The sequence below is a fragment of the Petaurus breviceps genome, unplaced genomic scaffold (genome assembly GCF_028583685.1).
Source record: "Petaurus breviceps papuanus isolate PSGF00001 unplaced genomic scaffold, PetGlider_PUasm1.0 90845, whole genome shotgun sequence".
NCBI lineage: Eukaryota > Metazoa > Chordata > Mammalia > Diprotodontia > Petauridae > Petaurus > Petaurus breviceps.
The window spans coordinates 2,631,202-2,648,156 of NW_027187359.1; the positions used below are offsets into that span (position 1 = coordinate 2,631,202).

At 39.3% G+C, this 16,955-nt stretch overlaps 1 protein-coding gene across 1 annotated transcript in view; it reads left to right on the plus strand.

Moving 5' to 3' along the window:
• Positions 1-16,955, plus strand: part of FAM178B (family with sequence similarity 178 member B) — a 123,853-nt gene that overhangs the window by 46,135 nt on the left and 60,763 nt on the right. The window contains 1 exon segment of the mRNA XM_069071900.1: positions 13,115-13,247. Coding sequence (XP_068928001.1) covers positions 13,115-13,247 — 133 coding nt within the window.

Below are 16,955 nucleotides of genomic sequence, written 5' to 3' on the forward strand. Positions count from 1 at the left end.
GAAGGAGCTTATATTCTAATGGGGAAGATAACACATAAAAAGAAACTAAAAGGGGGAGCTGGAGTCAGGAGGACCTGAGTTCAAATCCAGCTTCAGACACTTAACACTTACTAGTCGTGTGACCTTGAGCAAGTCACTTAACCCCAATTGCCCCTCCCCCAAAAAAAAGAAACTAAAAAGCTGAGGAATGGATAGATGAAGGTACTCAGGTGGGGCCATGGTATAGAAAGTTCAGAGTCAAGGAACCTGGAGAGGAATGAAGACATGACTAGCCTAGGTATCTTCCTTAAAATACAGTCCTGGGAGAAACCAGCCAATCAGACAGAGGGGCTTCAGGGATGAAAAGGATATCCAGTGTGAGAAAGCTAAGGGCAGAGTGAACTTCCAGGCTGAGGAAGTTTCTTTGGCATGGTAGAGAAAGGCCAGAGAGTCAGGAATGAAACCCAGACAGGAATGAAGACTGCACCTTTGTTTTATCTTACTAAGCACAAAAAGAGCTACTGTGAATATTCTTGTACATGTGGGTGGTTTTCCTCCTTATTTTTTTTTAAATTTCTTTGGGGTATAGACCTAGTGGTGATATCACTGGGCAACATGTTATGCACAGCCTTTTGGGCATATTTCCAAATTGCTTTATAAAATGGCTGGACCAGTTCACAGCTCTACCAATAATGCATTAAAAAACTTGTTTTCCCATAACTTCTTCAGCATTATATGCTTTTGTCAACTTTGCCAGATAGTTTGCTTTGCTTAAAGACTTAACTCTGTTTAGTCTACCCTCTCTCTTCTTTCGCCCTTTCCCTCCTGTTTTCCTATTGAGTGAAATGTATTTCTGAACCCAAGTTTGTGGTTTTGTATTATTCCCTCTTTTGACCAGTTCAGATGGAAGCAAGGTTCAAATGTTACTCACTCCTCCAACACTTTGTTGACCTTTGGTTTGAGTCTGAGCAACGTGTTTGTGGCCTTTGTCCTGGTTGGACTTCCAGTAGACTTCTGTTGGACTCTGCTACTATCAGCCAGTTAGAGAGCTCTGCTGGTTCTGAGTGACAGAACTGCAGACTCTCTTTTAATCTGGGATTCCTGTTCTGATTATTCTATAACAGACTTCAGACTGTGTGGAAGGTAGAACTGAGACCCTGTACCACTTCTGAAGTCAAAGCCACATATTAGCCATTTGCTTCTGAATTTTCTTTTCACTCAGTACACAGCCTAGGGCAGGTGACTTTGTCTCACTCTGAAATATTACCTCAAAGTCCCCTCCCCATTTAGCCCAGCATTTGTGACCCAAACCTAGGCAGCCAGCAACAGAGCTGCTAATTGGGACCTATTCCTGCACCTTGAACAAATGCTATTCCTGTTAGGCTGGATCTGGGCCTCTTCTTGCCTTAGTACATAGCATCACCTAGCTCTAGAATACTCCTTTATGAGACCAACCCTGGCTAGAAATCATCTCTTGTGTCAGCAGACCTCTTTGTCTGTCTCTCTATATCAACTGGATTGGGAAGAAAGACAAGGATTTTTTTCTTTAATTTCCCAGATCTATGTAATTTCTAGATCTATGTAGAAGGAGGGGTGTGTGTGTGTGTGTGTGTGTGTGTGTGTGTGTGTATTTAGAGCTGTGTGAAGGAGTTGTGGGGAGGAGCATCTTTGTCTACTACTCCCTTGAGGTGAGTGTCGAAGGATGCTAGGAAAGCTAGGAGTCCAAGGTGAGAGAGAGAATGTTCTAGGCATGGGGGACTGCCAGTGAAAAAGCATGGAGCTGGGAGATAGAATGTTCTGTGAAAAGAACAGCAAATAGGCCAGTGTAGCTGGATCATAGAGTACATGGAGGGGAGAAAAGTGTAAGAAGATTGGGAAGGTAGGAAGGGGCCAGGTTGTGAAGGACTTTAAATGCCAAAAAGAGGATTTTCTATTTGATCCTGGGTGTAATAAGGAGACCCTGGAGTTCACTGGGGGGCAGGGGCTGACTTGGACGGATGTATAATTTTTAAAAGTCACTGGCAGTTGAGTGGAGAAAGGTTTGGAGTGGAGAAAGAGTTGACACAGGGTTATCAGTTAGAAGGCTGTTGCAATAGTTTGGGCAAGAGGTAATGAGGACTTTATCCAGAGTTGTACCTGTATGAGTCTAGAGAAAGGAAGTATATGAGAGATGTTGTGAAGACCAAAACACCAAAGATTTGAGATTAGATTGTAGGGCAAGTAAGAGGGAAGAAGCTAGAATGACACTGATGTTTTCTGATTGGAAGAATGATAGTATCCTCAGCAGTAAATAGAAAAAGTTGGGAACTAGGAAGAATTTGAAAGGGATTGGGAGAAGTAATGAGTTCCACACTGGACATGCAAAAGAGATTAAGTGGTTTTAGATAGATAGGAAGAGAACCTATCCTAGATAGGAGAGGGCAGTCTCATTAAAACCTAAAGAGAGTACTGAATAGAGGAGAGCATAATTGACAACCTCAAAGGCTGAATAGAGGCACTGAGGAAAGGCTATTAGATGCATTGTCGGTAGAGTTGTGAACTTATCCAACCATTCAGGAGAGCAATTTGGGCTAAAAACTCTGCATACTCTTTGATCCAGCAATAACACAACTAGGTCTATATCCCAAAGAGATGGTTAAAAAAGGGAAAAGGACCCATATGTATAAAGTATTTATAGCAGTTATTTTTGTGGTGACAAAGAATTAGAATTTGAGGGGATGCCTATCAATTGGGGAATGGCTCAAAAAGTTGTAGTATATGAATGTAATGGAATACTATTGTGCTATAAGAAATGATGAACAGGCAGATTTCAGAAAAATCTGGAAAGATTTATATGAACTGATGCTGAGTGAAGTGAGCAGAACCAGGAGAACATTGTATACAGAACAGCAACATTGTGCAGTGATCAACTTTGCCAGACTTGTTTCTTCTCAGCAATATGATGATCTAAGGCAGGGATGGGGAACCTGCTGCTTAGAGGCCACATATGATCCTCATCCTCTAAGACATCAAATTTGAATCCAAACTTCACAGAACAAATCCCCTTGAAGTTTGGATTCAATTAAAGGGCTACACTGTGGCCTTGAGGCCTCAGTTTCCCTACTCCTGATCTAAGACAATTCCAAAAGACTCATGATGGAAAATGCTATCTACATCCAGAGAAAAAACTATAGAATCTGAATGCAGATTGAAGCTTACTATTTTCTCTCTCTCTCTTTTTTCTTTCTCATGGTTTTTCCCTTTTGTTCTGATTCTTTTCACAACATTACTAATGGGAAAATATATTTAATATAATTATACATGTTTTGGGGAGGGAGAGAGAAAAAAATTGGGAACTCAAAATCTTACAAAAGTGAATCTTGAAAACTATCTTTACATGGAATTAGAAAAAAAATAAAATACTATTAAGTGGGGAAAAAAAAGAAAGTGCCATTAGATTTGGCAGTTAAGAGATAATTGATAGCTTAGAAGAGAGCAGTTTCAGGCAACCTTCTCAAGGAGTTTTGCTTTGAATGGGAAGAGAGGCACAGAATGATAGATCCAGATGGCTAGATCACTTCTACTCCTAAAACTGATCTTTAATACTATAATTTTCTACTCACACTGTGTTATAAGCTTGATCCTGGGGGTGGAGAACCCTTGGTCAGAGTCTACTCTAACCTCTATGGAAGCAGGACCCAACAAGACACCAGTATTGCATCTGGCCTCCCTAAGGCAGTAATACAAGGAAACACTCCCTAGCAACTCACTCCAGGAGGGAGCAGACAGCAGCCATGTGGGTTCTGGCTCCCTGTTGTGTTACCCATAAGGCACACAATTTATTTCAGGTGAAACCAGCAATGAGCTATATTCCCTATGGCCAAGATCATAAGGAGTGTGTATGAGGAAAGGATGGAGACAGAAGGAGAAGAGGAGAGTTCCTGGGGGTGGTACTCTCAGGTGGGATCATTCTCTTGCTTTGTGCTGTTTCCTTCTTCCAGCTGAGCTGTGTGGGTAGCTTTTGTACAAGTTCAAGAGCTATTGACTTATATAAAATCACGGCTGTTTCTCTGGCACAGATGGAAAAACCACTTTTTCTATTAGATATGACCCTTCTTTCACAGCTTGTCCCCCTGAAGCCCTGTAATGTTCTTGAGAATGTTGCTTAAAGGAATAGTTTCCAGACAAAACAAGTATTAGAGCAGTGGAATAGGAGAGGTTGGAGATGAACTGTTACCCAGATGTTTGAGGCCCAATATCCTTATTTTCTGGCTTCAATGTTTTAAAAGTTAAAGTACTTCCCTAGGAGTTACCAGAAGGCTCCTTCAAGTTTTTCTCTTGTGTTTCACTTTGACCACACAACTCTGGGAAGTCAGTTGTGAAACTAAGTGGTGAAAAGGGGGCATGACATCTCAAGGCTACCTAAGGTCAGTGACACGAGCCCTGGCACCCACGCCACATTCCATCTCTTGTCCCTGCTCTCCAGAAAACTTACTCTTATCAGGAGAGCTCAGGAAAACTGGAACATAAAGTTTACTTGAATGTATTTGGTATTTTTGTTGTTCTCTCCCTTCTTCATTTAAATATATTGGAATGATAGAGAGTGACCAAGTCAATGAAAACTCTAAGATCCCACTTTCCAAATTGCTCCTGATCAATTCATATAGATTGTGATGTGAAATTTAATTACACATTAAGGCGAGGAGGGAGGGAAAGAAAAACACTGGGCCCTAGGCCAGAAGCTGTTAGTGTTACTACAGCAAATAATTTGGGGTCTTTTATGTGGCAGATGATATTAGCAGGAGCTGTGGGAGGCCTAGGGTTGTGACTGGCTAGAGGACTCAACAGGATCTGAGAGTACTGGTGAGGTCCACCAGCTCCAACTCTGCCTTACTAAGCTGTCAGTCCCTATTACAAATATGAGATAATTATATTTTGCAAACCTTAAAGCACTGTATACATGCAGGCTGTTATTTTTTAAAATTACTGTTCTCTTATTTTCATCTTTTTTGACGGAATTTAGATAAAAATGCTCCAAAAGAGGATGTGGGGGAAATTAGGACACTAATGAATTGTTGGTGGAATTGTGAACTGATTCAACCATTCTGGAAAGCAATTTGTAACTATCCCCAAAGGGAAATCAAACTGTGCACATCCTTTGATCCAGCAATACCACTTCTAGGTCTGTATCCTAAAGAGATCATTAAAAAAGGGAAAAGGGCCTACATGTACAAAAATATTTACAGCAGCTCCTTTTGTGGTGGCAAAGAGTTGGAAATGGAGGAGATGACCATCAATTGGGGAATGGCTGAACAAGTTGTGGTATATGAATGTAATGAAATACTATTGTGCTATGAGAAATGACAAGCTGGTGGATTTCAGAAAAACCTGGAAAGATTTACATGAAGTGATACAAAGTGAAGTGAGTAGGACCAAGAGGACATTATATACAGTAACAGTAAGACTGTGTAATGATCAGATATAGTGACTTTGCTTTTCTCAGCAATACAGTGATATAAGACAGTTTCAAAGGATTTAAATGTTATTCACATCCAGAGAAAGAACTGATGGAGTTTGAATGCAGATTGAAGTACTATTTTACTTATTTTTTTGTGTTTTTTTTCCTTTTAGACTATTTCTTCTTTCACAAAATGACTAATATGGAAGTATGTTTTACATGGTTGCACATATATAACCTATATCAAATTGCTTACCAACTTAGGGAGAGGGGAGGGGAGGAAAGGAGGGAAAAATTGGGGACTCAATTTTTAAAAAATGAATGTTAAAAATTGTTTTTATATGTAATTGGAAAAAATAATGCTATGCTATTAAAATAAGAAAACCACACACAAAAAAGAAATACTCCAAAACCAAGTTAATATCATGTTATTATTCTTTTCATACTTAATGTTGTTTTGATTACTGTACAGGTGGATAAAATGTTTCCTTTTTGTGGGTGAACAGGGGTATTGAGGTAGCTAGGTAATATAGAGGATGGAACAATGGACTTGGAGTCAGGGAGATGTGAGTTCAAATTCTACCTCTGCCATTTACTGGCTACGTACACTTGAGTAAATCACTTAACTCCCCCCTGCCTCAGTTTCCTAATCTGTAAAATGAGGGGGTCTGGTGACCTCTGAGGTCCTTTTCAATCTTGTGATTCTATTTAAGCTCATCTTCTGTAGATTCACTGCTACCATTTTTGGAACAATCCTAGTAGCTGATAGGATGATATGTACTTTATCCTGTTTCCACATGGTTTTAATTTCTTTCACTAGGTCTCTGTACTTTGAAAGCTTTTTATTCTATGTAGTTTGAAATCTGTCATTTTTATGTTACTGGTTATACCACTTATGGCTCAGTTAATGTTTCCTTTACAATTTGGATACTCTGGATACTAAGACATTTGAAGCACATAAGCTTAATACTGAGCCAGCTATATAGTATAGAGGATAGAGTGCTGGGCCCGAAGTCAGGAAGATGAGTCTTTCTGAGTTCAAATCTGGCCCCAAACACTTATTAACTATGTGACCCTGGGCAAATCATTTAACCCTGTTTTCCTCAGTTTCCTCATCTGTAAAGTGAGCTAGAGAAGGAAATGGCAAACCACTCCACTATTTTTGCCAAGAAAATCGCAAATGGGGCCCCAAAGGGTTGGACACAACTGAAAATGACTGAACAAACAACAGGTTAATTGTCTGTGGTTCCTTTTAGCATAATGTAGTTTCTTTTTTACTTTTTGAATGTTTGTTTTTATTTTCTCTGATAACATGATTGTAACTCCTGTCTTTCTTGATTCATAGGATGTGTAGCAAACAAATTTTTCTAGCCCCTCAGTTTTATTCTGTGTATGTCCATTTTTTTTTTAAGCAATTGGGGTTAAGTAACTTGCCTAAGGTTACACGGCCAGTTTTTTTGGTGTGGGCGTTAAGTATCTGAGGCCGGAACCAATCCCGGGTCCTCCCGACTCCGGGGTCAGCGCTCTTACTCACTGCACCACTTAGCCACCCCTGTATATGTCCATTTTTAAATGTATTTCTGTTATCAGATTGTGAGGGTTTTTTTTTTCTTTTCCAATCTCTTGCTCTTTTTAATTTTATTAGACTGCTTAATCTATTCACATTTAAAGGTGTGGAAGTTGGGCTTCTATTTTTCACCATTTATCTCTAATATTGCTTTGTCAAGTTAAAATTTTTTTTTCTCTCATGTGCTGTAAATACAGTATTATGTCTCTTCAGTTTAGCTTAATCATTTTTTTAAGGTGGGCCTATTCTCACCAGCTCTTTTTTCAAAGCCCCTGTGTGGTACCTTTCCCTTTGCCTTTTTGTTACCCCTTTCCCTTTGGAATTTTTATGATTAGTTCTTTTCTCTTTCCTGCTTTTATCCAGTTATTTAATTTTTTTCTCTTTTTTTCCTCTCCTCCATCTTATACTCATCACTAGTTTCTAAATTTTCATTTTTTATACCACTTTCCAGTAAGGATTTCTCTCCCTTACTCTCTTCACTATTCATCTTCCCTTTCTGTCTACTCTAGACTTTCATTCTCTAGGTCATGACCCCTACACTTATCTAGTTTCTCTCCATTTTCTACATTCCTTGTAAAATAAAAACTTCCTAGGTTCCCATTCTGGCCTCTCCCCTCTATGTATATTCTGCCATTGCCTAACAGAACTTGCCCCCAAGGAGTTTTAACTCTTCTCTTTCTGAGGCAGAACAAATGGTGTCTCCATGTTTCAAATCCCCAGAGACAACACCCAGCACAAGGTCCCCATCTCCCTTCATAGAACATCTCTCTTCATCCATAGAAACATTCATCAATGGCAACCCCCTCTCACTACTAAAGCAAGACTTCCTCCTTTCAATCCCTTTTACCACCTTCCTACTCACTCTCCTGCAGGCTTTCTTCTTGAGAGACGACTGTAGTCCTCTTTCCTTCATTGTTAGCCCTTGACTTGATCAGGATGCATCACACACTCTTCTCTATCCTCTTCTCTGCCTCATTCTTTTCATGCTTTCTGCTATAATCTTTAAGCTATGCATCCTGTCCTCAAGAACAATATGTTTTCCTTGTATGGAAAGCATGTTTTATTTTAATGTTATTGCTTTTTGCTTCTTTTTCAGATTGTTCTTCACTTTTGTGTATTTGCATTCTTAATCATTTGTCCTTTCCTTTGTTTCTTTGGTGAGACGCCATCTTGGAATCAAGTTTTGCTATTTGGCCAATGATTTCTCCTGTGCAGGTCATAAATTCCATTCTTACAATTCTCATTTATCTTTTAAAACACTAAGGAACAATGTGTTATGGTTCCATGTTATCCTCATAATCCACAAGGACTTCTACCTCATCAAATGTTGAGCCATTTACCTTTGTTTGACCGTATTTATTCATAGATGCCTGAATTTGTTTATTAGATTTGGAGGTCATATTTCTTTCTGTTGTTAATGTCTTCCCACTTGGTTTATCTGCTTATGATCAAAGTCTTTGAGTTTTCTTTGCTAATTTCAGTCTTTTCCTCTCATTTTATCCTACTGCTCATTTTCTAACTCCCTCCCCTCTCATGGTGGAAAAGTTTTCCTAAGGCCTGAATCTCAAAGCATCTCAATCTCCTCCCTTACTGGGCTATTCACGTTTCTCCAAGCTGTGTCTGCCCCAAGTGACTTTGGGGAGGATGGAATTGACCCCAGCTGAATGCTGGACTCTTTCCTTCAAGTTTAGTGAAATATCATGTAGGCCCAACCCCTCCTTCCTACCACCTTCCTATTCCTATCCCCTGTGGCCAACCTTCACACAGAGGGTCCTAACTTGTTCCCTCTCTTTCTCAGTTCTTTGGCCCAGAGTTACAGAGCACTTCCATGCTGCTGTTATCACAACCTGGGCAAATTTTTGCCCAGGAGATCAGTATGTGGGACTATATTCTGTTGTAGGCCCATGGCTCAGGTTGGCTTGCACAGACTTGCTGCCATAAGTGTGTTGAACACTGGGGCCAAGGATACTGAGGGAGCTAGAGTTAGGTGATAGTTCATGGAGTTTTTTGGTTTGTTTTTTTCAACCTTCTTTAGGTTCTTAGTTTCCTAGATCATTGAGACAACTGAAATTGCTTTATCTCTGCACCATAATGTCTATTTGGGAGAAGTTTGAGAGGTCATGAGTATCAGAGAAAAATTTCTAGTCCTTCATCTTGTTGGTCACCTGACCTTAAGCCTTATTCCATGTAGTTTGGAGATTATGATTATTTCTCTACTTAAATATTTCCTTAAATTTTAATTGACATGTATGTACTGCTTTCCCCACAATAAGCCATATATATATATATATATATATATATATATATATATATATATATATAAGATTATTATGCTTGTTTTACAAATAAGAATACAGAGTCAGAGAGGTCACATAGTACTAAGTACTAGAGCTAGGATTTGACCTTAGGTGTCCTGATTCCAAATGCAACATTCTTTCTGCTAGGCCAAATGCCTTTCTGCAAAAACAAATTTTACACACACACACACACACACACACACACACACACACATGCACATATGTGCTGGTGCATCTAGATTTATGTATGTGTTACATATATACACATCACATATTACATAGATATATTAAAAGTTTGTGTTAGATATCTATAGAGATCTAGAAATAGGTATATGTATATATGTACATGCACAAGTATATGTATGTGATACAGATGTAATGTGTATATATATACATATTCTCCATGTATGCATCACATGTATATTTATACATCTTGTTGTCCTGTCACATACATGTCATTGCTCCCCCTACGCTGTGACTTCATGTATTAGTAAACTTGGTACCAAGGTTTAAGAAGGACATTGATAACCTGGAGAGTGTCCAAAGGAGGGCTGCTAGTATAGTGGAGGGCCTTAAGTCCATAACATATGAAGACTGGTTGAAGAAAATGGGCATGTTTAGTTTGGAAAGGAGAAGAGTCAGGGGGACATGATAGCAGTTTCAAGTATATGAAGGGATATGCTGCTGGGAAAAGATTAGATGTTTCACATGACCCCAGAAGAGGGACCAGAATCAGGAATAGTGGGTGGAAATTGCAATGGCAAATTTAGACTCAATGTCATGAAAAACTTTCTAACCATTAGAGCTATTGGTAAGTGGAATGAGCTGCCTCAAGATGTGGCAGGTTCACCCTCCCTGGAGGTCCTCATGTAGAGACTGGACAATCTCTTACCTGAGGATGTTCTGCCCAAAGGAAGGGAAAGTTTGATAGCTGAAAACTACCTTGTTAGTTAGGGGTTTACTGGCTAGATTTCTTTCTCAAAGACCAAGCCTTAAACCCCATTCACTCCGAATCTCAGGGATTGAACAACAATGGTTGCCCAAACACCACTTAATGGTTATTTTTTGGGCCCTCTTGGTTCAGAGTGAATGTAAATAGTAACTGTTTGGTTTTTTTTTTGGCCAGAAACCCAGAGGGTCTTCCTCTCTGTCTGATTTTTTTTTTTTTGATTGAAGGGACCATCCTTTGCTTCACTTCTTAAAAGAGGCCTAGTCACTGAACGGGAGTTGCCTCACTCAAAATGAGACCTTGAAAAGATCTTAGCTTAAAAGGGCCAAGGTCTCACACTGAATCCTGGGTCATCTCTAGTCATCCTGATCAATATCTTGTCACTGGACCCAGATGACCCTGGAGGAGAAAGTCAGGCTGGTGACCTTGCACAGCCCTCCCTCACTGAAATCAAAGTCAACTGTAAATCATGTCATCACCTCTCAGATGTCATGGTCCTCTTCAAGAATGAAGGACAAGCCATAGCTGTTATGGTGGGCATTCCTTTTGTGTGTGGGTTGTACTAGATGGCCACAGAGGTTCATTCAAACTCGTAAATTCTATGACTGTGCAAACACATCCAACCTTTGCAGCTGAAATCTCATCACACATCACAAGAATTGTTGACTTTAACATGTCTAAGGAGTGGGCAACAATGTTATTGCCTCTCTCAAGCTGGTTGAGGAAGTGAAGCAAATCCAAGAAAGTATTTTCTTCTTTGCGATCCAATTCAATTTTGATTTAACTTGTCTAACCTCATATATCAATTCAAAGTAATAAACATGGCAATAGCCAACTGATGGAAGCCCTTTGATTTAGTATTCCTCTGTTTTTCATTCCACGTTCTTTGACCCTACCATCAGTAGGTTATCAGAATTCCTTTACTGAGTTTTAGGAGTAGTCCTGTTCCCTAAATTCACTATTCCCAAAGTAGTCATCTTTCTGCTTTGATGCCTCTAGCATAAGGGAAACTCAGTGTAAGTAATCCCATTGCTTCAAGGTCGTTTGGCTTTATGGTCCTGCCTCATTGAGGAGCCAGGCTTCAGTGCTTATAGATTAGCTGTAGAGATGAGGAAGCGGTATTGAAGGACTGCTGAGTCTTTACTCTCTGGAAATCAGTAGAGACTGAGTTCTTCTCTGCTGATGTTTATGACAAAGGGGTATAAATTATTCTGGGATGTTATTTGAGCACTTGGGTCTGAGTTCTTGAATGATAATCTAGCAGTGGTAGCCTACCCATTTCCAAGTTAAACATTTGTGTTCTTGGCATGGTTAGCCTAGTTTCACTAGTTGTGACTTCTTTTTAGTTTCTCTCCTGTTCAGGTACCTGTTGGTCAAGTTTATATATGGCTCTTAGGTATTTGTGTATTTTTTTAAGAAAGGAAACACTTCTCTTTCTCATAGAGGGGTAAATAGAGGCTCAGCCAAGGATAGGAAATTTAGATAAGACCATTCAGTAAAAATGAGAGAATCTTGGTATACTAATTCCACGAGTGGCATATAGAATCTTTTTAGAAGTCACATACTTTGCTGTTTGTAAGGTTGGCAGGTTGAGGCGGGGCAGTTTCCTGTACATGTTGGTGCCTGCCATTTGGGAAAATGTGTAGCACATTGCATTTTATTTTTCTGCTCTTCTGTCTGTAAATTTTCTCGAGAAAAAGGCTATAAATATTTTTTCCCTTTGTTCAAGAGTAAGATTTATGTTTTTACTAATTTAGTTAAATTAGTTCAACAAAATTCACACCACTGCCCTATCTATTCTTGCTGGATATATAGTTTGCTAGACTTTTTAGGCTATGGACCAGGAGGTAAGGATATTATTGGTATATAGATGGAAGAACCAAAATCATTTTAGATGGTAATTATGGCAGGCCATCATTTGAACCAGTGCTAACATGTGACCCTGTCATATTGCAGCTTTTTTGGAATTTTTCAAATTTGGTTTCAGATCCTTGGTTTCCTTTTGTGGCTAACAGCTTAGCTTGCTTTTCTGGGGTGGTCATGTCATAGAATCAGTATCCTTCCCAAGTGGTGACTTTGTAGCTACACAAAACCTTACAAATGGATTACCTTCATGACTATGATGTAAGGAAACTCTTAGGTTCTTTTTAAAAATAGTTTTAGTGATGTATTTTGTTTTTTTCTACCACTATCTTTTCCTGATGTATCCCCCATCTCACAATAGACACATTAAATTCTCCCTTGTAACACAGAAAAAGAATTATAACTGACTGACAATATCTACCTTTCAAATAAAGGAAGGTTATTATTTATTTATATATTTTATTTTTATTATTTATTATTATTAATTATATTTCTTTAGATATTTTTCAGGACTAAGATTTATCACTCCAAATAATCTTAGTCGGGCTTCCTTTTAGTGTTTTCATCCCATTACTATGTATCATGATGTTTTATATATATAATATATATGTATATATGTATAGTTCTTCATGATTTCTAGTAAGTTGTCCCATGTTTCTCTGATTTCCTCATATTTTTCATTTCCTATGGCACAATACTATTCTTTTAAATTCATATGTGACAGGTTTTTTTTTTCATCCACCTACCAAATAATGTACACCTACCTTGTTTCTGGTTTTTGGTTTTGTTTGTGGTTTTTTTTGCCACAAAAAATGAGGCTATTCCTATTCTGGTGTATATTGGCCCTTTCTTTCTGTCTTTGCTCTGCTTTGATATATGTCTAGTAAGGGATCAAGGAGTTCTGAGCTCATAAAAACTTCTGCAATTGCTAGAGATAGCATTCTTTAGCCTTTCCTTTCCCTAAGGGTCTTCTTTTATCTACCTAACCAGATGCCCTATGATCTTTGACTTTGACTTAACAGGTGGGGATCACACCTACATGTGGTGTCCTAAACTCCAAGAGATTATCATGGCTCTTCAGAGTCTGGGAACAAGAGGACCTAACTTGTATCCCAAAGTAGCTCTTCAGATTAAATCCTCTGTCCATAATAAGAGGTAAGTGTTTCCTCTTCATGAAATTTAGGAAATCTTGACCCTTGGTGGAGAGTTACTTCCTACTAGAGAGTTTTCTCAATTAGTGCCATTTATTCAGCATTTTTTGAACTCAAACCCTGGCACAGTATAGTAGTAGTATCTCTACTGAAATACAAAAGCTAGAGCAGAAAGCCTTCACCTGAGGGACTAAATGTCTGACAAGAGAACAAACACCAGTAAATACCAATGAATATAAGGCAGAAACCTACAAATGTAGTACATTTATTTAAATACTGTGATATACAGTAATGTGTTCCACTAAATATAGCTTCTTATAGCAGTGTGTTCAAAACAACACTAAAAGAAAGATAAATTTGGCAGCTATGTCCAAGATTCTTGTAACGTTTCAGAAATCATGTGTGACATCTGTGGCACCGCTTGTGTGGTGGAATCTGCTTGTGTGGCTGGAATGCTGCCTTCTGTAAGTAGACTCATGGAAGGCAGCATGTCACTGTATTATCCAGCTAAGGGAGTACAGTGTCTGAGTTGCCTACTGAATGACTTTGTTTTACATGAGCCACTAGCCTGGTGGTGTCAAGTCAAGTCAGTGTCTCTGTGACTTGAGCAGAGAAGTTTTTGTTTATTTGTCTTCTGAAAACAACAACACAACTGCAGGCTATCTACCTGCCACTGGCTAAGTTTACAGGTACCTAAACTGCTTTTTCTGGTGTTAAGTTAATGGTACCAAGAAGTTTTGCTCTATCCCTGTTAGCCATGCATGTCAAGATTAATCTAGGGGATGAAGTGAACTATCACTCAGAATATGAAAATCTAAAATCTGTGCTTTGTATGCAGTTCATGAGCCTCAGTTCTATCTCTCTGAACTCTCCTTTCTTAGGGTCGTGTTTCCCCATATTCACAGATTCAGACTTGGCATTATATGTACAATGGGGATAAGCAATAGCACCTACCTCACAGTGCTGTGAGGATCAAATGAGAAAATTGTGAAGTGCTTAGCACAGTGCTTGGCACATAGTAAGTACTATATAAATGTTAGTTATTATTATTATTATTATTATTTAAGATAGTTTACTGTATATGGCATAAAATGAAAGGAAATATATCAAATGTACCTAAATGGAGAGATAGGTCTTTAGTTAGAGTCAAACCTTCTCCCATTTTCTTTCTATTTCTTTTTTTTTAGAGGGCAGCTGGGGTCAAGTGACTTGTCCAAGGTCATGTGGCTAGTTTTTGTGTTAAGCGTCTGAGGCCGGATTTGAACTCAGGTCCTCCTGACTCCAGGGCTGGTGCTCTATTCACTGTGCCACCTAGCCCTCCCTTCTATTTCTTTAGGGATGGGTAGGAATATTCTTGAACTGTCTAAACCCAAAACTTGTAGGAAAAAAAATAAGGAAAAGGACTTTCTGCCCTCTTATCATACACATATAAGAAATAAGGGAAAGTAGGGAAAAAGGAGAAGGGATTCAATCTCCTCCTCCAACTCCCTGGGTCAATGACATTCACTAATGGCTGTCAGTCTCTGCAGCTTGGTATCCTCTCTGCTTATGGTCCTTATCTTCATATTGAGGTGCAGATTGTATTTAGGGAAGACCAATATCTCCAGTGTAAAGGCTGCTTTCCACCTTTGGTGACCATCTGATTCACCTAACACTCACCTGTGACTCCAAGAAGCAGTAGCATGCACAACGGCCACACTCTGGCAGACAGGTTAAACCAGGGTGAGGGTAACCAAGTTGTCTCAAACCCTTCAGTGAGTTGGGGGGGGCGGGGCTCTACCCAAGCACGTGAAGACTCCCCACAGCAGATAAGTAGATGAGAACAATTTGTTTCAGTGGCCATGAAGGAGGCTGAAGTAGGTGCTATGGAGTGCTTAGAGCTTGGTTAGACACCGAAGACACCAAGGTCGTCCACTGCATCCTAAGCCATCACCAGTCATCTTGACTTTGTCTTGCCACTGGACTTTGATGCTTCTGGAAAAGAAAGTGAGGCCAACTTTTTGCAACTCTGCCTCACTTAAATCTAATTTATGCATGAATCAAAATATATCATCTATACCATTTAACCCTTTTTACCTATCTCAGAGTCCTGTGGTAACAGGTAAGTGATGAAGCACCAGGTGCAGATACACTGAGAATTGTAGTCACTACCCTGCACACAGATGACTCTGGCCATATGGTTATCTTCTCACTGAAAGCTGCAGTGGAATTCAGCATCCCCCTAGATGTCTGAGCAGCTCTTTTAAGTCTATACCTCTGTAGCCAAACTTCTAACTGAAGAAGAGGTCTTGAATGCCATTAGGCTCCTCTTATGTGGCAAAGTACCTGGTGCTGATTCTATTCCAGATAAGATCTATAAATCAAGGGGTCTGTTGATCATACAAAAGCTGAATGAAATTTTTTGGGTTATATGACAATCAGAGGTTATCTCCCAGGAGTTCAAGAATGCTACCATTGTCCATCTCTATAAAGGAAAAAGAAATAGATTGTCCTGTGACATTCATGGGGTGGGGGATGGGGGGGGGGTCTTTCTCCTAGTCATTGCTTCAAAATTGTTGCCAGAGTCCTCCTTAATAAGTTGATCCTTCACCTGGAAGATGGCCATGTACCTGAGAGTCAGTGTGACATTAGAAAAGGCCAAAGAATGGTTGATATGGTTTGTTGCCAGGCAACTCTAGGAGAAATGCCAGAAGCAGGACAGAGGTCTGTAAACAACATTCATCAATCTGATCAAGGCCTTTGATACTGTCAGTCATGAGGGATTTTGGAAAATTATGTCAAAATTTGGTTGTCCAGAGAAGTTCATCAGTATTGTATGTCAATTTTATGATGGTATGCTTGCCCGGTTCTGAATAATGGACAATGCTCTTGGACTTTCACAGCCACCAAAGGAGTGAAGCAGGGTTGTGTGCTTATTACCATGATATTTTTACCAGTGTTGTCAGATCACTTCAACAAGGATGAAAAAGGCATCAAGGTCAACTACTATGCTGATGGTAAATTATTTAACTTGAAAAGGCTATAAGCCAATATCTATAAGCATATGAAAAAATGCTCTAAATCACTATTGATTAGAGAAATGCAAATCAAAACAACTCTGAGGTACCACATCTCACCAGTCAGATTAGCTAAGATGACAAAACAGGAAAATGATAAATGCTGGAGAGGATGTGGAAAAATTGGAACACTAATGTATTGTTGGTGGAGTTGTGAACTGATCCAACCATTCTGGAGAGCAATTTGGAACTATGCCCAAAGGGCTATAAAAATGTGTATACCCTTTGACCCAGAAATACCACTACTAGGGCTGTATCCCAAAGAGATCATACAAGTAGGAAGAGGACCTGTACGTACAAAAATAGTTATAGCATTTCTTTTTGTGGTGGTAAAGAATTGGAAATCAAAGGAATGCTCATCAGTTAGGGAATGGCTAAACTAGTTGTGGTATACGAATGTAATGGAATACTAATTTTGCTATAAGAAGTGAGGAGCAGATGGACTTCATAAAAACCTGGAGAGACTTATATAAGCTGATGCTGAATGAGGAGAGCAGAACCAGGAGAACTTTGCACTCAAATATAGACACATAGTATCTGTGACGCTTGACTTTGATAGGCTGGGCTTCTCTCAGCAATGCAAGGTTAGAAGACAATTCCAAGAGACTCACAATGGAAAGAGATATCCACATCCAGAGAAAGAGCTGCAGAGTCTG